Below are 21,099 nucleotides of genomic sequence, written 5' to 3'. Positions count from 1 at the left end.
TCCGCTCCATGATGTCTCCACAAAATTTTTATGAGTGGAATCGTTTTGTTTCTCAAAACTTGTTCCTTTCTGTCGAGAATCTGAACTGGTTCTTCAACATAACTCAAATCTTCTTTTAATTCAACTGATTGATCTTGCAACACATGCGATGGATCTGGTATATATTTTCTTAACATGGATACATGGAAAACATCATGTATTCGTGCAAGTTCTATTGGCAACTCAAGTCTATACGCTGCTGGTCCCACTCGTTCCGTTATCTGATATGGCCCAATATATCTAGGACTTAACTTACCTTTTCTTCCGAAACGAATAACACCTCGCCATGGAGATAATTTCAAGAAAACTTGATCTCCAACTTGGAATTCTAGGTTTCTTCGTCGCTTATCCGCATAACTTTTCTGTCGATCTTGGGCTTTCCTCAGATTTTCTCTGATCAACTTAATATTGTTTGTCGTAATCTGAACCAACTCAGGACCTACTAACTTCCGCTCTCCCACTTCATTCCAGCACACAGGAGTTCTGCATGGTCTCCCGTATAAGGCTTCATATGGTGCCATACCGATACTAGACTGATAGTTATTATTATAAGCAAACTCCATAAGTGGCAAGTGGGTATCCCAACTTCCTTTAAGTTGTAGGACACATGCTCTCAACATGTCCTCTAAAGTTTGGATGGTCCTCTCGGACTGACCATCTGTTTGGGGATGAAATGATGTACTAAACTTTAGCCCTGTTCCCATTGCTTTCTGTAAACTAGGCCAAAATTTAGAAGTAAACCTCGGATCCCTATCTGAAACTATGGACACTGGTACTCCATACTGACTCACAATCTTATCAACATATAATCTCGCTAGCTGGTCTAACGTAGATGTCATTTTAATCGGTATAAATCGTGTCGTCTTGGTGAGTCTGTCTACTATTACCCATATACCATCATGTCCACTGGATGTACGAGGTAATCCAAATAGAAAATCCATAGTAATATGCTCCCATTTCCACTCTGGCACTGGCAAAGGATTAAGAAATCCTCCTGGCCTCTGTCTTACTGGTTTAACCTGTTGACAAATCAAACATCTATCAACATATTCAGCTATCTCTTGCTTCATTCCAGACCACCAATAAGTCTTCTTTAAAGTTCTGTACATCTTGGTGCTACCTGGATGCATAGCGTAAGCTGAACTGTGAGCTTCTTCTAGAATAGCATTCTTAAGCTCACTGATATTCGGAACACATAATCTTCCTTGTTTAACAATGGCTCCATCTGTTCTCAGCTCAAACTCCACCTCTAAGCCTTTCTTGGATTTCTCAAACTTCTTCTGTAAATTACTGTCTTCTGACTGTCTTCTTACAATCTCAGTTACTAGAGAAGACCGAACCTGAAATTGAGCTAAGAGACTTCCTGAATCCTCTGTAGTTACTACTGCCTTGGAACCTCTTAACTCATTCAACAAAGCTACTCGAATACCACACAAGGCACTCTTCGGAAGTCTTGACTTCCTACTTAATGCATCTGCTACTACGTTGGCCTTACCTGGATGATACTCTATAGTACAATCATAATCTTTAATCAGTTCTAGCCATCGCCTTTGTCTCAGATTTAGCTCTTTTTGATCAAAAATATACTTCAGACTTCTATGATCTGTGAAAATATGGCACTTTTCCCCGAACAAATAGTGTCTCCAGATTTTTAGTGCTAAAACAACTGCTGCTAGCTCAAGATCATGGGTAGGGTAATTACACTCATGCTCCTTCAACTGCCTTGAAGCATAAGCTATTACATTCCCATCTTGCATAAGCACACAACCTAATCCTAGCCTTGAAGCATCACAATAAATCACATAGTCCTTCCATGTTACAGGAAGTGCCAAAATAGGTGCTGTAACTAGTCTTTTCTTCAATTCCTGAAAACTTTGCTCGCATTTATCTGACCACTCAAACTTAACATTCTTCCTTGTCAAAGCGGTCAAAGGCAATGCCAATCGAGAGAAATCCTCAATAAAACGCCTATAGTATCCTGCCAAACCCAGGAAACTACGTACTTCTGTCGCACTAATTGGTCTTTCCCAATTGACAACCGCTTCTACTTTTTGTGGATCGACACTAACTCCTTTTGCTGAAACTACATGCCCCAAAAATACTACCTGTTCCAACCAGAACTCACATTTGCTGAACTTAGCGTATAACTGTTTTTCACGTAGAGTCTGTAGAACAATCCTCAGATGTTCCTCATGAGATTCTCTGTCAACTAAGTAAACTAATATATCATCAATGAACACAATCACAAACTGATCTAAATACCGATGGAAGATCCTGTTCATGAGATCCATGAAAACCGCTGGCGCATTCGTTAAACCGAATGTCATAACTCGAAACTCATAATGCCCATACCTCGTTCTAAATGCTATCTTAGCAATATCTGATTCTCTAACCTTCAACTGGTGGTATCCTGACTTTAAGTCAATCTTAGAGAACAACGCTGCTCCCCTTAGTTGATCAAATAAGTCATCGATGCGTGGTAAAGGATACTTGTTACATATTGTAACCTTGTTTAACTGTCTATAGTCAATACATAATCTGAGGGTACCATCTTTCTTTTTCACAAAAAGCACTGGTGCTCCCCACGGCGAAACACTAGGCCTGATGTATCCCTTGTCAACTAGTTCTTGTAACTGCATCTTCAATTCTTTTAGCTCGCTTGGAGCCATTCTATACGGGGCCTGTGAAATAGGTGCTGTTCCTGGTAATAATTCAATGGTGAACTCAATCTCTCTATCAGGTGGCAAACCTGACAGATCATCTGGAAATACATCAAGAAACTCTTTCACCACAGGAACATCTTCTGGCTTTAGTTTTTCTCTCTGCACTACTACGATGTGTGCAAGAAACGCTGTGCAACCCTTCCTCAGTAATTTCTCAGCTTTCAAAACTGAGATTAGACTTCTAGAAACGGCCTTCCTCATACCTCTAAAAACCACTTCAGCAAAGCCTGGTTTTCTGAAAACCACTTCCTTCCTATGGCAATCCATAGATGCATAATGAGCAAATAAGAAATCCATTCCCAAAATTACATCTAACCTCTGCAACTCTAGTGGTAGCAAGTCCACTAGCAAACTGATACCTTATACTAAAACTTCACAATTACGTAACACCTCATTAACAAGTAAAACGTCACCAACTGGAGTGTATATAGCTAACCCCTCAGATAAAGGCTCTAGCATCCTATTCAACTTAGTCAGAAATATACTAGAAACAAACGAATGCGTAGCACCTGGATCAAATAAAACATCTGCAGGTACATTACAAATAAGAATCGTACCAGTAATAACGTCTGGTGCATCCTCTACTTCTTGTTGAGTCATAGCATAGACTTTTCCCTGTTGCCTCGGTCTTCCAACAACTCCCTTTTGCCTTGCACCACTGGTGCCCTCTGTTGGAACCACTGAAACTCTCGATTGCTCAACTGTCTGGGACCCAACTCCCTGATGTCTCTGAACTGTCATGTTCAACTGCGGACAATCTTTCTTGAAATGTCCTGGCTGTCCGCACTGGTAACATACACCGGCACCTACCAAACACTGACCCCGATGGTTCCTGCCACAACTCGTGCATGGTATTCGCCTGACGGTACTAGCAATGGACTCCTGACCTGGTTGCGATCTTACTGTTGATCTAATGGGTTGACTAGGTATTCTCTGGCTCTGTCTCTGAAAAACACTACCATAACTCACGTTCCTCGATGCTTGGCCTCCAGAGCGATTCTTAAAATCTTGACGGCTTGAAATATTTATCCCAGGCGTGAACCTCCGCTGCTCACGGCCTCTAAATCCACTAGCTGTTGAAGTCCCACGACTAAGCTCCACTGCCGATTTCTCTTCTGTTATACTCTGCTCCACACGAAGGGCAGTCTCCACTAACTGAGAGAAATTCGTCCACTTAGCAATGGCTGTAACTGGGGTACGTATTTCAAAACGCAACCCTCTTTCAAACCTTCGGCACCTGTCACTCTCAGAAGCTATAACAACGTCAGCATACCGTGAAAGCTCGGTATACTTCCTCTCATACTCAGCCACTGAAAGTGATCCTTGTTTCAACCCCAGAAATTCATCCCTCTTGGCTTCGCAGTATGTGCTGGGATAATACTTATCTTCGAATATGCCTCTAAAAGTCTGCCAGTCTAAAGCACGTGCATCACTGCGTCTTGCTAATATAGATTTCCACCATCCTTTAGCCTCTTTTTGCAACAAAAATGTGGCCAATCTAACCTTTCGCTCCTCAGGACAATTCATCACATCAAAACACTTTTCAAGCATATTCAACCAGTTCTCTGCATCAGCTGGATCTGTGGAACCTTCAAACACTGTAGCCCCTAACTTCTTTAGCCGTTCAATTCCGTATGCCTTTTCTGGATCACTAGGCTCTGCTCTATCTGTCCTTCCTATTTCCTGTGTTGTTCTCGCAAACTGCTCGTTTCCTGCACCACCTCGAACTCCTAGGGTACTAGATTCCCCTACAGATGGACCTTGGGTAGGACCTTGCATTCCGTCCTGATTCTGCCGGCGTCGTCTACCAGTACGTGGTGGCATGACTCCTATAATATGTCAACACATTAGACATACTATAAATACTTAACTCAAATGCATGATACTAAATGTCTACTCACGTATTAATAATAATTGGACTCACTTCTACCCTTACCTAGACCATACTCCACTAGTTCCCTTTAAGCTAACTTGACGTTCAATTATTTACTTTCCAGTTTCTTCTTAGAGCTAACCGCTCTACCTTAATTCCCATGGAGCAAACTGCTCTGATACCAAGTTGTCACACCCCCTCCCGGACTACCTGCTACCTTAGACTGAAAGATGGCGTGAAGCCGATGAACAACGTTATTCTGTACCTGTATCTGTCGACTCTGCTTAAAACTTTCATGTGATGAACTTGCCAATCTAGTATATAAACTATTGTACATGCCACAAAACACATCGGATCCTAGGCTAGTCAAACACAGCTAGTCAAACACATACATGAAGTGTACCTCAAAATTTACCAATTTCACGAGTAAACCTAAAGACACCTTAATCAAAATATAACCAACAAAATTTACACAACTACAGCTCCTAAAGCTTATACAAACTGTGGAGTATCTATAACATACAAGGGTGTGAATACATCACAACACAACAGACTTTATGCCCAACTCAAAACACGTACTGGTAATCGATAATGAAGCTTCCGCAGACTAAGGCAGTCTATCAGGCACCGGGAAGTCGATCTCTACCTGGAAAATGGGTAAAACATTTTGGAAAGGGTGAGCTATGGAGCTCAGTGAGTGACTCAGTTTAAAACTATGAATTTAAAGATAAGAGCACGTGAAAACTTTACACATATAAATCTGTTTATACAAGTCGTAAATGTAAATGTGTAATAGTAAGAATAGCTTCCTTAAATACTCAGCATGTTCATCATTGAAATCTAGCAAGGCATATCAAGTATATCGAAGCATTTTAACTAACATGACGAATCTACGTTGTGTAGGGTACACCTAGTACAACAAAGTTTACAAGCACTACGATGTAGTGGGGCCCGCCCAACACTCCCATCGTCTTTGTCGTAGTGGGGCCCGCCCAGCACTCACGACAGCATCGTTGTTACGGAGTACACTCAACGTCAACAACGAAATCTAACCAGTGTGCACACGGTAATCTCTAGCCTCAGGCTCAAGATCTCAGTCATGTAGTTAATGAAAATTTCATAAATCATCATAAAATATTAAAACATGCCTGCTTATAAATTTTACACAAAGCTCGAACTTTACTCAGCTCTTTCGTGGAAAATTGTAGTTCTTAAAACAAAACTTCATACTAATTCATGCTTTGCTTAAAATATTGTGGTTTAAATACTTTCCAAACATTTAATATCTACGTGCTAGCATAAATTTCTTTACGAAATCTAGTCTCCAAATGTATACTTGAAAATAGTCATGAAATTCAAATACCTTTCATGGCTTCGTAAATAAACATTTATCGCATTCAATCATAATAACAGTTATGGAAAATATTTCAAAGTTGGTTTTGTCACTCACAGTCTTGGGCTAGATCCTTGGTCTATAAGCTCGGTTTAATTCTTCTCGGCCTGCCAACAACCCAACCGAGTATTAAAACCTTAAACATTCTGGTTTCCTAAAGATATACATAACATGTCGCACCAAAGATGACGCTCACGAAAACAAAGCTTAAGAAATAAAATCCTATTTCAACAATTCTCTAAAATTTCCAGATTTCTAACATAAACTTCAAAGAACTATAACTTTCTCAATATTTAACCAAAATGAGTGTTCTTTATATCAAACTCTTCATTTTAAGATCCTCTAAAACTTACCTGAAGACATATAAATCTGATTCTCCGTGCATAAACACATATAACCCTCAAAACAGAACCACTTCCAGAATCGCGCGCACACGACCTCTTTAACTTGTTCCTACAATTTAACCAATTTTTAGTCGTTTTTGGTTTACAATTTCTTCATGAAAGTTGTAGTAAATTGAATAAGCTTTCCAACCATACCAAATAGAAATTCTAACTCCACCGATACACTCTGAAATACAAGAAAAACCAGAGACCTCCTGATTTCGAGTGAAAACCAACTGCCCTGTTTTCTTCATCAAAAAGCACCAAATGAAAATCCGAATTTGCTCCAACGTTCTTCATAAAGTTTGTTTAAAAATGAGTTAACTTTCAGTAAATGTAAATCTCACCTCTTAATTCCTTTTGAAGAGTTCAAACCGAATTAAAAACCAGTGATGTGCAGAATGAACTAAAATTCAGCCATTGATACACTTTGCTTGAGTTCTCCTCCTCTTCTTCAACCTAAAAATTCTAGTAAAATTTCTCTTCTTCTTCCAAACTCTCTCTTAGAAGTTCTCTGCAAATTGAAGAAGGAAAAAGAAAAAAAAAATAAAGGGAACTTGGATGTCTTCAAACTTGGCGGTGAAGGGAAGAGAAGAAGAAGAAGAAAAGAGAAAATGAAATTTTCTTCTCCTTTTCTTCTTTTTGTCCTTTCTTTTCTTTCTTTTCTTTAATTAATTTAATAAAACTATTTAATATATAAATATATATATTTATATTTACACTTAATTTCCATTTTTTTTCTTTTTTTTTTCCACATTTAAAGAAATTAAACCAAGAAAATATCGGGTTTACAGTCTTACCCTTGAAATTGGAGGCTTATTGGTCCAGCGATGATGAGCTGCCCCCCACCTATGCAGATCTAACGATACTAACGAATGAACAAAAGTTCATAGTTAGCTCAGGATTAAGATCAAGTGACCTTGGCCATCATAATTGAAATAGTCAGTTTATAGTTTACGGTGTTATAACTAAAAGTGACTATTTCGTGGTTCCAGTCTTATGTAAACTATTTACATAGGACGCCCCCACTCACATGTCTCTACATGAACGATTTAAGATTACATCGTTTATACTAACTAAGGAGCGGACTGCATCCATAGTGTTTTTCCAAAATAAGGTGCCCAAGGATTCACAAACTCAGTAAAATAGTCTCGAGACTTTAATTTATTGGTTTTAAGATTATAGCATTCAATAATAAATTTTATTGAATCAAATAACAAAGTATGAGTTTTAGGACACAAATTCCAACAAACTCCCAGTTGGACTAAAACTCCAAGTAAGTTTGAATTTTATAATGAGAGAATAATATATATGAGTACAATAAACATATATATATATAAACTAGGGCATAATCCCAATAAGTCTCCCACTTGTCCTAGTTTACAAACCACGTAGACCTAAACCATGTAGGTGGCTCTCAAACACTTTAGCCGTGACAGCTTTTGTAAACGGATCAACCATCACTACAAGAAATCTGACCTTTAATGTTGGTTTAAAACCGACATTAAAGGGCTTTAATGTCACTTGGCAACCGACATCTTTGCGAGCGTTATTAAAGGCCTTTAATGTCGGTCGGGATTTAATGTCGGTTTAAAAACGACATTAAAGGCCTCTTTAATTGTCGGTTTAAAAACGACATTAAAGGCCTTTAATGTCAGTTTTCAACCGACATCTTTGATAGTGTTATTGAAGCCCTTTAATGTCGGTTTTAAACCGACATCTTTGATAGTGTTATTGAAGCCCTTTAATGTCGATTGGGCTATGATGTCGTTTTAAAACCGACATTAAAGAGGCCAATAATGTCAATTTAAAACCGACATTAAAGGCTTGTTTTTATCCATTTTTAGAAATTTATATTTATTTAATTGTTGTATTATTGTCCATTTTTTATAAACCAACATCGAATCCATATAGATAAATATTTTTTTCTCGCTCCAACAAATTAATAAAATTAATATTATTTTAGAAACTATAATATTTATCTTTTACATTTGTATACACAAAATGAAAATTTAATATTGTGTTTATATATACATTCTACAATAGTACATGAAACAAGATCCTAATACAAGACTTAAATAAGAAAACCTAAACGCCTTCTCAGTCTTCAACCTTCAACTTTATATTAGCAACATTACTTAAATGACAAAAGAAGCAAAAAAAATATGCAATGTAAACAAACCCAACATTCACAAACTCTTCTTTCCTGAGCTTTAAGATCCAAATTCCTTAGTTTATGATTCATTTAATCACAACCAGACAAGTGATTGATAGCAAAACTTCGTCAGAGGAACTACTGGAAAGATGCCAACAAGAACCCTACATCTGCGGTGGGAATGGACGATAACCTGAGAATTAGGAAAAGATATATATAAAACAAATCCATCCTTGGATTAACAGTTGCCAATTTCATTGAAAGAAACTGCATCAAATCCAAAACTAACTTCCATCACAGCTAATACACAAATTTATGAACCACATATAAGAATGAATAAAATGTTTCTTTAGTATTCATATCCATGCCAAACAAGCCTAATCCTACATGAGAATGTGGAACTAAAATAATTTATCACATACAAATAGAATAATGTTTCTGACCTCATTTCAATTTGTCGATTTGGAATTTTTCCAAACCAACATCAATTGACCCCTCTTTCTCCAACCAACCAACTTCGGTAGCTCAAATTTTTGGTCTATCATGCTGACCCCAATCAGAACCAACAACAACCAGCAAAAATACATAATATAACGTGAAGTTAGGAACACTAACCAAATATGGGAGTCGTAGCTGTTGTTGCGGTTGTCACCCAACACGTAAATATGGCCTTCTGGAATTTGCTGCAAGTTTCAAACAAGTGAAATTAACTACAAACTTGAAACTACAAGTCACATTTCATAGGAAACCATATTATTCAAGTCTGATTCCACCAACAATGAAAATGCTATTAGCACTTGCACATAAATCCCATTCATATCTTAAAGGAAGAATAAATCCCATTCATATCTTAAAGCACATAAATCTCATATTATTCAAGTCTGATTCCACCAACAATGAAAACACGCTTGTAAAATTAACTGCAACCAAACAAAATTATATAAATTCAAAGATCACGACATTTTAAAGGTCTCGAAAATGCTTTTTCAAACAATTATTAATATGGAAACAGGTACCAAATGCAGCAAGGGCTTGACGTTCCTCTTCCTAAACTGTAGCTCAAACCTTATCTAGAAGCTTATCATCCTCCTCTGGTAGAAAATGACCTGGAAAAATATATTACCAACTACTACTATCATTAGGATATAACTAGATCCATTTTTCATTGTTGAATTTAAGAATGGGTAAAAGTGAAGAGGGTTGAAGATTACCTGTGTAGTATCACGATTCGAAGTAAAAATGGCTTCCTACAAGTTGCCTAAAGGCACCACATATCATAACAACACCTAATATACTAAAATTTGGAGAAGACTGCGCATCTGCTATTTTATGTTCATAAGCTATTTTCTTCAGTAGATATCATCAAAGCATGTCCTGTATTTGCTCATCAAGTATGAATCTTCATTTATATCGTAACAAAAGTCTAACTTATGAATTTCTTACAGATTAATGCATTTTATCCAATAACTTATGAATTTCTTACAGATTAATGCATTTTATCCAACACTTAATTAATAACTATCTTTTTAAAACTACAGAAAATCTGAAATGACAACCCAAGCAAAGAAAACGAATGTCCAGTTTCAAGTCACTTGGTATATGAGAACAATTATTAGTCATAAATAGACCTTTAAAAATATCTTGAATAAGCACATGAATATAATACACATAATTTCTTTCCTGAACGATACGTACACCATATCTTTGTATTGTCTGAAGAAGCTAGAAATTGTCTGTGTACTTTCAATCAACCTCGACAAATTATGCTTATGTGAAGGATATACAGTTATCTACATTCAATCAAGCACGACAAAAACAATTGTTATCTACATATAATATCGGAACGCTCAAAGAACACTATTTACATAAAGACAAAAACTAGTTGTGAAGATTGATGGTTTTAGATTATCTAAGGAACGTAGGGTCTCCCATGACCAAAAAGTTTCTATCCAACCTTTGATTCGTTGCAGCTGACTAAGAAGCAAGATAATTTCGGTTATGCTTTTTTACTCTTTTTTAGACAGTTTACATTGTTCTCAACTAATTTCATAGTGCAACAATCTCATCGAAGTCAATGATTGTGGAGTACCATGCTTTCCATGTGGCATAGAATTGGAAAAAGCTCATCCTATATTAGGTAATGAAATAGCTAAAGTCCCTTCCCCCAAAGAAGCAAAATAATTCAAACACTTGAACCAGTAAACTGTAGGTGTTCGAAACAGGTTACACTCCTCTAAAATAATCTCGCTCAATAATACGATCCTACAACATTAAGTTATAGTAGCCATCAAAATTTGAATCAAATATCTAAATCAACCAAAAACACTCTAAATCTCTTTAGTGGTTATAGGTAAATGATATCATCAAAGAAATTAAAGATGTAAATGTTTTGAGAAGCAGAATCTGTAAACACTTACCAACATACAAGATAGTTATGAAATTGCACCAGCTACTAATCACAGCTCCAACCCACAAGCTTTCTATGGCCTGGAAATACATTCACATTAAAGTATCCACAAAAAAAGTCAAAAAGCAAAAACAACAATCTAACAGGTTTCCTAGGAGCCATAATCAAAGAAACTCTATTCAATATAGCAGACCCTTGCAAAATTAAGGCAGCATATTTCTCAAATATCTCATGTTTTGGTGTTCCAGGAGCTATAGTAAAAAAAAACGCCTAAGTCGAGAGGTAAGACAAACTATGGCTTAAAGTCAACAATAGAAAATCAATGCTTGTTTTTATCAAATTTCAACATCCTGTACCTAAATACTCAAGTATGAATGTCCAGAGCGAAGCATTCTAAGGACATTTAGAAATACAACAGAATTGCAAAGCAAGTACATGAAATATGTTAGTATTCTTATTTGACATTCATTTGGTTTCTCATTTTTCGGTTTTGAAAAATAAGATCATAAACATTACTTTACCTGTTGATTTCTTTATTTGCTTACCAACCTTTATTGAGTGTTTTAAAAAACAAAGTCAAAGCTTAAAAACTAAAATTGATAGTCTTTACAAACTTGTTTTTGTTATTCGAATTTGGTTGAGAATTCAAATCTAGAAATCATGTGAAAAAAAAATCATTAGGTAAAAACCAACAATTAGAATTGTAAAAGAAACTAAATGATTATCGAATAAGACCTAAGAAATTTTCGATCCTAACTTAGAATTTGTTTCCATATACAGGCATTGGGAATGAGGGTACTTACCAAGATTGAGAATCTTGAACAGAAGGTGAACTTTAAACTTTTACTTCCATCCATCTTAGCAAACTGAAGGTTGACAAAATGCTATAAATTTCAATGCACAACCAATTGACTCTGCAGTACGCCATAGCCTTGATGGTATATGCAGATGAGTTAGAGACAATAGCTGTCGAGTTGACTTACAATCTCGGTGTGACACAACATTCCAAGGGAAATGGATATTCCCAGGTCAAATTTTTCCTTTTAACTTGGAGTTTGTCCTTGGTTAAGAACACTAATTCCCATACTTATGCTAGATTTTTGTTTTTATTTCAGGTTGCTATTGGCACCGATGATGTATACAAGAGTGCTGAGATTGTTAATCTCATTACTGAAGAACTCGGTGGAAAGATAACACAACCACCCAGTTTGGATAGCCAAATGACCTCCAAGATTATCAGTTTTCTTGATCCTGATGGCCGGCAAATTGTGAGATTAACAATCCTTTTAATAAGTACGGACAGGGATGAAATCCCGGTTTCTGAGATTCCAAATGGAAAAATGATCCATACCAAGTCACAAGAAGAAGAGGCTTACCTGGACTGAACTCGAGTACCTGCGTATGGAGACCGATTTCTTGTGCTTGAGATCTGAGGAAGGGGACGGTGGAGGCGTAATCGGGATCTGGATGTGCGGTTTAGATTCTGAGGTAGCGTTGAAAGCGAGAGATCGGAGAATCTTGATCGGATTCATCATCAATGTACTACGAATGGCTGAAAGAGAGAGAAAATGAAAGGAGAAGAAGATAAAAAGTAACTGAAAAGAAGCGATAGTGAAGATGGAAGTTCGACATGGGCTGTGCCGGTGGTTGCGGTGGTCAAGTAGTTCAAGTAAGTGGCAGAGCCGATCGAAAAGTGATGAGATTCAGCAGCTGTCGAAGAAGAGAGGGAAGAAAGTGATCAAGATTGAGAAGAGTGAAAGAAATTTGAGAAAGATGAAAAATAGTGTGTGGGAGGGTTTGAGAAAAGAGTAAAGTAAGAGAGAGAAAGTTGAATTTTTACAAAATTAAAAAATAAAAATAAAAATAAAATAAAAATGGGCTTTAATGTCAGTTCTAAAAAAAGCAGGGTGTTTAATGTCGGTTTTAAACCGACATTAAAGCTCTATGTTTAATGTCGGTTTAACCGACATTAAACATCTGCCTTTTGAAAAACGACATTAAAGCCCATTTTTCATTTTTTTCACTCGACATTAAAGACTAGATTTCCTCTAGTGCATGTTTTGTTCGGAGGAAATTTTTGTTATTGTAACGTCTCCTCGATGTACGATTTCCTTGATAAGATGGTACTTTCGTTCAATGTGTTTTCCTTGTTTATGACTTCTAGGTTCTCGCGAATTTGCAACTGCACCACTGTTGTCATAGTATAAGGTGATTAGCAGATGCATATTTAGAAAAACTTCCAAATTTGTTAAGAACTTTTTAATCCATACTACTTCCTTTGCTGCTTCACAGGCAGCTACATATTCAGCTTCCATAGTGGAGTCGGCAATACAGGATTGTTTTATGCTTCTCCACAGTACTGCTCCTCCATTCAGAGTGAAAACTAATCCTGATGTAGACTTTCTAGCATCTTTATCAGTTTGGAAATCAGACTCAGTGTATCCAGTAAGGATAAGATCCTTAGAACCATACATAAGCATGTAGTCTTTTGTTCTTCTAAGATATTTTAAAATATTCTTTACGGCTGTCCAATGATCACGTCCAGGATTGGACTGATATCTACTAATTATCCACACTGAATAGCGAATGTCAGGTTTAGGAAATGTTATTCATATCCTCAACTTCTTGAGGTGTCTTTAGACATTGTTCTTTTGATAAATGAATTCCACGTCTGTACGGCAGCAAACCCTTTTTGGAATTCTGCATTTTATATCTTGACAACATTTTGTCTATATAAGATGTTTGAAACATGGCTAGTGTTTTGTTCTTACGGTTTCAAACTATTTGGATACTAAGAACATATTGTGCATTTCCCAAATCTTTCATTTGGAATTGCGTAGCTAGCCATTTCTTAATATCAACGAGATGACCTAAATCATTCCGAATGAGTAGAATGTCATCTACATACAGAACTAAGAATGCTATAGTAAAGTTGATGATCCTTTTATAAACACAAGGTTCATCAACATTTTGTTCAAAACCATAAGATTTGATCGCAGTATCAAATCATATATTCCAGGATCTAGATGCTTGTTTTAATTCATATATGGATTTTTTAAGCTTACAAACTTTTTGTTCTTGACCCTTTTGTATAAACCCCTCTGGTTGGACCACATAGATACTCTCCTCAAGATTTCCAGTCAAAAAGGCTGTCTTGACATCCATCTGCCAAATTTCGTAATCATAAAAAGTGGCGATGGATAAGAGTATTCTAATCAACTTTATCATGGCAACAGGAGAGAAAGTTTCTTCATAATATATTTCCTATTTTTGTGTATAACCTTTTGACACTAGTCGAGCTTTGAAAGTTTGTACTTTACCAGCTTGGTCTAGTTTTCTCTTGTAGATCCATTTACAACCAATAGGTTTTACATCATTTGGTTGACTACTAGAGTCCAGATAGAATTGGAATTGCGATCAGGCTGTCGTACAACCCTCCCTCTACGATGAGGCTCTCCCAACTCTTGAGAAGGATGTGTTTGACCAATATTCCTAGTTCTATCAACTAATTTACTAGATGAACTAGGTCTATCTGTAGTATTCTTGGAAATTTCTTCTAATACTAATTTATTGCGAGTTTGATGATTTCTTATGTGGTCTTCCTCTAAGAACGTAGCATTTGTCGATACAAATACTTTATTTTCTTGAGTCGTAAAATAAACCACATTTTGATTCTTTTGGATAACTTACAAATAGGCATAATTTTGAACGACATTCCAACTTTTTAGAGTTTTGCACTAACACGTGTGCTGGACATCCCCAAATTCTAAAGTGACGTAAACTACCTTTACGCCCTTTCTATAGCTCATAAGGTGTTTCAGAAACACTTTTAGAGGGAATGTTGTTTAAAATATAGATAGTTGTTTCTAAAGAATATCCCTAAAAAGAATCCAGCAACTGAGCAAAACTCATCATAGAGCAAACCATGTCTAATAAAGTTCCTGAAATGAGAAACAAATATGATTAGTGGCTCCTGAATCTAATATCCAGGAAGAATTTTCGTTTTCCACTAAACATGTTTCAAGAACAAGTAAATCATATTTACCTTATGCTTCTTTCTCTGCTTTTTTCTGAGCAAGGTATTTTGGGCAGTATCTCAACTAGTTCCCATTTTCACCATATTGGTAACACTTACCTTTTTCTATAGTTTTCTTTTCCTTGTTCTGTCTGGGAGTTTTCCCCCTTCCCTTCTTTTCTATCTTACGATTGAGTTTTGAGGGTCCAACTTTAGATTTAGAGGACGATCCTCTTTTGAATTTTCCTTTTGTAGTAGCAACATTTGCTTCTACTTCTTTTCCTTTATCTTTGGTAAGATTTTGGAAACGCTGGAGCTCATTCAGAAGGGTTGTCACATTAAATTCTATCTTGTTCAGGGACACATTTGTTTGAAATGGTATGAAGCTCTTCGGAAGAGACTCTAAGATATAGCTAACCTGATTAGCCTCATCGATGGCACCACCATTTACCTCAGCAATATTGAAATGCATCATCATATCCAGGACATGTTCTCTAACAGAGGTCCCCTCCTTCATACGCTTAGTGTAAATTTATTTTATTGCCTCGTGTCTCAGGAACCATTCTGGTTGCCTAAACATTCCTTTTAACGAATCCATAATCTCTTTAGCCGTGGCTAAGGATTCATGTTTCTTTGCTAAAACATCAGACATGCTAACAAGGATGTAGACACGGGCTTTTTCATTTACTTTTATCCATCGATCATATGTTTTCTGACTAGTTCGATTTGCATTTGAGGTAGGGGTTTGAGGACATTCTTCAGTTAAGAAAAATCTTAAATCATCAAGCACTAGTATTATGTTAAGATTTGATTTCCATGCCGCATAGTTATCATCGTTAAGTTTTTCGGAAGATAACAATTGAACTATTGAGCTATTCATGAAAAACAAACATACTTTGTTTAGAAACTATAATCTAAAAAACCAATCTTTTTAGCAAAACTTTAAATAATATACCCTTTATTATGTTTTGCAATGATAATTCAAAGGTTCAGAATAACCTCTATCGATGGGTAGCCGATTACTCGTCCTTTGAATCAAGACAATCTTGACCAAATGCTAACTCACAAATATCTAATATTTTCTTAGCATTTAGTTACCGTTTAATTCGATCAAGAATGTACTAACTCTTTTTTTTTATCATCCACCTTAACTCAAATGGAAAGAAACTTACAAGTTCTTATTTATATGTTCCCTACATGATTACTCTATCTAAGTTTGTTTGATAATCCTATACATTAACTTACATTAATAATGTTTTTATAGAGAATGGATAAGGAAGAAAAAGAATTGTTCAAACTTGTCTTTTACGACAAGGGTCGCATTATAGACTAAAGCACATAGGAAGAAAGATGGAACTCCCATTAACTCACAAGTTGCAAAAACATTGGTAAAGTTTCAAAAACTCTTTTATTCAATAAACATTTGTGCGTTGTGAAAAAAGATGTTGTCAGTATTTGTACTTGTTGGCTTTAGAAATGTATGTGTAACGCCCCAAAAATTAAGATAATTTTGGAGTTAATTATCTTAATTTTGTTTAATTAGTTTAAATTTATTTGGCATTATTTTGAATTTATTTAATGAGAATTATTTGTTTATGTGGGAATTGAAATTAATTAAATATTTCTTGGATGAATATTTAGTTAATCAGAGGTTTTGGCATGTGGTGTTTGTTGAGTTTTTTGATTAAATGGTAGGTTAAGAGGATTAAGTAAAGTTGTAGAATTTTAGTGTAGTTGAAGTTGAATTTAAATTAAATAATTATGGATGTTATTTAATTAAATTGTAGAGTGGAAAGTTTGTTGGAGATTTAATAATTATATGTATATGTGGAAATATATATATAATTATTATGTTAAAAGAAATGATAATTAATTACTTTGGAGAAAGATAAATAATAATTAATTATTGTGGAAGATAATTAATTATTTTTGGAGAAAGATAAATAATAATTATTTATTGTAAAAGATAATTAATTATTTTAGATAAAGATAAATAATAATTAATTATTGTGGAAGATAATTAATTATTCTGCAGAAAGATAAATCTTGATTCTACAGTGAAGTTGTTATGGTTGGGTTAAGATAATTAATGTTGGAAGTTATAAGTGATTTATTGGGAAAGATTTGATTGATTAAATTAACTGAGGATTTAAGTTAATTTGAGATTTTTTAGGGAAAAGTTGGTTTTGGTGGAATTGGATTTAATTGAGTATATATATATATGGATATATATATATATATATATATATATATATATATATATATATATATATATATATATATTTAATTAATAATTTGGAAAAGTGAAGTTAATTATATGATGGAATATAATTATATTTGTTTGGAAAAGAAGATAATCCATGAGGTGAGAGATGGTTGATTTGATTGGACCAAAAAGATATATATATTTAAAAGAAAGAATAATGATTTAAATAAATATATATGTTTATTGTAGATTTTGGTAATAGAAAAATAATAATAATCAAGAAGTATTATTATTATTATTATTAATGGTTATAAATGCCAAAGATTTTGTGCATTTAAGGCATTTATTTAGGAAAGATAATGGAAATAAAGATATATATATTTTTGGTATTATATATATCCTAAAATGAAAAGGAAATAATAATAATAATAAATATTATTGTTATTATTTGGGTCTATAAATAGCATTGGAATGCTTAAGTTAGAAAGTAAAGAAAAAAGAAAAAGGTTCTTCATCTTCTTCTCTAAGATAACACTCTGTTGTCGCCGCCTCACTAGTTGTATTTGAAAGCTTGAGGATTTAAAGTAATGAATTTTTCCATCAAGGATAAGAGAACTTTTCAATCTCCATTTGAGTAACCCTGATAAGCTAATGAAATTAAATTAATATTTTATTAATTTAATTTTGGATCTATTTGAGGTTTCTTTAAAGGTTCAATTGACTAATTTTTTAAGATTTAATCTTGCATTTTTCCCAATAAAGGTTGAATTGGTTTCAACCCCCTTTAAGTTAATTAATTTGGAAGAATTTTTGGATGTTAGCCAATTGCTAATTTTATTAATTAAGATACTGTGATTTCCTTTTATGATTAGGATCAAGTTAATTGAAGAATTTTTACTGTCAGCTAGGGAGTACTTTGTTTGGCTAAAATCTCAAGGTAAGAGATTCTTCTACTAGACCTTCGCACTGAATTTAAGAGACCACATGTAATTATGATTATGTATTGATGGTAGCTAAAATGCATATATAATTCATTATATTGATTGATGATGATGACTGATGTTATGTTAATGACTGGTAGTATGTTGTTGACGACTGTTAATGTTGATGCATGATATATTAATCACATGATTAAGGACGTTAAGATTAATACTCATGCCATGTTATGATGTTATGTTATGCTACATGCTATAGATAGGGTGTTCTGTTAACTTTGTCTATTAGAGTCGTACCTGCATGGGTGTCCTTCGGGATCACCACCTTTTTAGAACTGCGTAGTCCGACGGGACCGCCAGTCTGGCATTGACATAGACATGATTCGAGTGATTCGACGGGATCGCTCGTAATCCGATTGTCTTAGTGTTTCCTCCGGGTACACTACAGACCAGTTTGTCCTAGGTGTTCCTTTGGGATTCACCGAAAACCAGTTATGTTCCTCTAGGATCACATGTTGCACATGTTAGGGAACGTGTCAGTTCTTGGGTACCACTTTTCAGGACTCTAATGAAAAGTTAATAGACACCTAGCAGGACTAGTAGTAGGTCCATTACTGAGTATATGTTTATACTCACTCTTTCTATGTTTAATATTTTAGGCAAAGGTAAAGGTAAAGGAAAGCTGGCGAGCCACAGAGAAAAATCCGTGACATGTCATATGAGGACTCAATTTTGCTTCCGCGTTTATGTATCAGTGTTTCAGTATTCCGTTTTTAATGAAAATTTAGTTTTTCTCCTTTCAAAAAAAGTGTCTCTTGTCATTGTTTCTTTTTAGTAATGACCTCAGCTTAGTATAAAGAGTTGGGTCGTTACAGTATAGTTGGAGGAATATGAAAAACTTGACTTGTTAAGTTGTGGAGTTCTACTACTGGTGTTCTTTGAATGGCTAAAACCATTTTTTAAGTATGTATTACTTTATGATTTGGGGGATGGGGGGTTGTGGAAAAGGAAACATTTAAAGATATTTTTCATTAGTTGTTGTTGGCTTTAAAAATGTATGAATTGGGGGAATATCAAATAATTGACTTGTTGAGTTGTGGAGTTCCACTACTTATGTTCTTTGAATGACTAAAACAATTTTTTGAGTATGTGTTATTTTATGATTGGGGGGAGGGGTGAAGGGGTTGTGGAAGAGGAAATATTTAAAGATATTTTAAGTACGTAGTTGTACTTCTTGTTGGCTTTAGAAATGTATGAGTTGGAAGAATATCAAATGCTTGACTTGTTGAGTTGTGGAGTTCTATTACTGATGTTCTTTGAATGACTAAAATCATTTGTTGAGTAAGTGTTACTTTATAATTTAGGGGGAGGGAGGAGGGGGGAGGGGTTGTGGAAAAAGAAACATTTAAAGATATTTTCATTAGTTATTATTGGCTTTAGAAATGTTTGAGGTAGGAGAATATTAAATACTAGAATCGTTGAGTTGTGGAGTTTTAATACCGATGTTCTTTGAATGATTAAAACCATTTGTTGAATATGTTTTACTTTATGATTTTTTTTTTGGGGGGGGGGGGGACGAGGGGGATGTGGGAAAGAAAACATTTAAAGATTTTTCATTAGTTGTTAGTTTACGATATGGTAATGTTTATTATGATTTATGAGAAACATTTGTAGTTACTACCAATGTAAAAATAGTTGACTACCTTTTTGTATTTACGTATTTATGTAATTTAGGAAGTTTCATAGCATACTTTTACATAGATTTATATTCTTTATTTCTAATTGTTTAATTTGTATACATTATTTTTCTATTTTCTAACTTTAGGTTAATGGAAGGGACCAACTTTCTAATGCTACAAATGATCAATGGTTAACAATGTTGCTATTACTCGATTGGAACTTCACCTCCAGCAAGGTCTTTAATTGTTTATTTCTAATTGTTATAACTTTCTCATTATGCTTAATATTGCATTTTATATTGCCTTGTTGGTATAGAGTGTATTAATAACAACAATAAATGTACATTGCTAGATTGAGGTGGTTGCTAAAGGTCGATGGAACTCAAATGATTCTAAAGTTATTGTTCACCATGTTTGTCTAGGTCTACATGTTGTTAGAGTTTGGGTGGACTTGCCAAAGAAGTTGGATGCATTTTCATGGAGACCTAACTCAAAGATGACATACATTGAGGATGTAGTTGGAAGGACAGTAGCATGACCTCTTGACAAAGTTATTTTAAGTATGTACATTCTTTAATTATTAACATCTAGCTAGCTTTTTCAACTAAAATCTTTGTGTATAAACTTAATTATTCATTTAGTTTTTATTCATAATTTTTTGTAGGTTGATAAAAGAACAATTGTACAAAGCCCAGATATTACCAAGACACAACAAGCTTCAAGTATTTAGATTTATATATCCTATTACCTTTTTGTAACTAATGGATGGTATAGGTTGATTATTGTGTTGGGTTGAATGATATATTAGTGACTATCTTTTGTGAGAATACTTAACCACAAAAATAGAATTTTGTGCAAGGCAATATAAATCTTTTGTGAAAATAACATAAATAACATTTTGATGGTACAAACTCTTTCTATATTATAAGGATCATTTTTTGTTATTTGACTTTTTATTAGCTAACAATGTATGGGACATGAACAATAGCCTTTTAAATAGATTTCCTTCACATAACTAGGATGTATTTTATATGTTGATGTTGGGAATTGAATAGTGATATTAATCAATAACTTTTATACTTGTTATAAAAAAAGTTCATAGCTTTAACAAAATGCTATCATAAACAATATAAATAGAAGAAACGCTATTACAAAGTTGTTTTTATAACCTTTTCAAAATGCTATCAAAATGCACACTTTTTATAGATTTCATAAGACATTATAAAAAGTTTTTCACAACTTTGAGAAAACACTATCCTAAACGCTATTACAAAGTTGTTTTTATAACCTT

At 34.6% G+C, this 21,099-nt stretch overlaps 2 protein-coding genes across 6 annotated transcripts; one reads left to right on the top strand and one right to left on the bottom strand.

Moving 5' to 3' along the window:
- Window positions 1–3,117: 3,117 nt before the first annotated feature.
- On the bottom strand, window positions 3,118–7,181 carry LOC127149334 (uncharacterized). Of its 5 annotated transcripts, none has more exons than XM_051084518.1 (5): window positions 6,759–7,181; window positions 6,382–6,652; window positions 6,086–6,135; window positions 5,215–5,281; window positions 3,118–4,591 (listed from the first exon to the last, which is right to left on the bottom strand). In XM_051084518.1, exon 5 carries the CDS (start codon window positions 4,584–4,586, stop codon window positions 3,123–3,125), a length of 1,464 nt encoding a protein of 487 aa, XP_050940475.1. In that variant the 5' UTR covers window positions 4,587–4,591; window positions 5,215–5,281; window positions 6,086–6,135; window positions 6,382–6,652; window positions 6,759–7,181; the 3' UTR covers window positions 3,118–3,122. The 5 variants fall into 5 exon arrangements, with proteins under 5 accessions (XP_050940475.1, XP_050940476.1, XP_050940479.1 ...); XM_051084519.1 differs by having other exon boundaries at window positions 3,118–5,281; window positions 6,382–6,481; window positions 6,568–6,652; XM_051084522.1 differs by lacking the exon at window positions 6,382–6,652.
- A 4,581-nt stretch (window positions 7,182–11,762) lies between these two features.
- On the top strand, window positions 11,763–12,358 carry LOC103485926 (lactoylglutathione lyase GLX1-like). The gene is made up of 3 exons (XM_017043994.2): window positions 11,763–11,801; window positions 11,894–12,001; window positions 12,089–12,358. The coding sequence occupies exons 1-3, from the start codon at window positions 11,763–11,765 to the stop codon at window positions 12,356–12,358; spliced, it is 417 nt and encodes a 138-aa protein (XP_016899483.2).
- The last annotated feature ends 8,741 nt before the right edge of the window (window positions 12,359–21,099 follow it).

This window comes from Cucumis melo, chromosome 5 (genome assembly GCF_025177605.1).
Source record: "Cucumis melo cultivar AY chromosome 5, USDA_Cmelo_AY_1.0, whole genome shotgun sequence".
Classification (NCBI taxonomy): domain Eukaryota; kingdom Viridiplantae; phylum Streptophyta; class Magnoliopsida; order Cucurbitales; family Cucurbitaceae; genus Cucumis; species Cucumis melo.
The sequence above is the reverse complement of the archived record's forward strand: the minus strand, read 5'-3'. Positions and strand labels throughout refer to the sequence as shown.

Excerpts from the sequence above, each read along its gene's own strand:
- LOC127149334 (XM_051084520.1), bottom strand. The coding sequence starts at position 4,586 with ATGCCACCACGTACTGGTAGACGACGCCGGCAGAATCAGGACGGAATG.
- LOC103485926 (XM_017043994.2), top strand. The coding sequence starts at position 11,763 with ATGAGGGTACTTACCAAGATTGAGAATCTTGAACAGAAG. Across the intron at positions 11,802-11,893 it reads TTGAGAATCTTGAACAGAAG|TACGCCATAGCCTTGATGGT; the intron begins GTGAACTTTAAA and ends TTGACTCTGCAG. Across the intron at positions 12,002-12,088 it reads AGGGAAATGGATATTCCCAG|GTTGCTATTGGCACCGATGA; the intron begins GTCAAATTTTTC and ends TTTTTATTTCAG.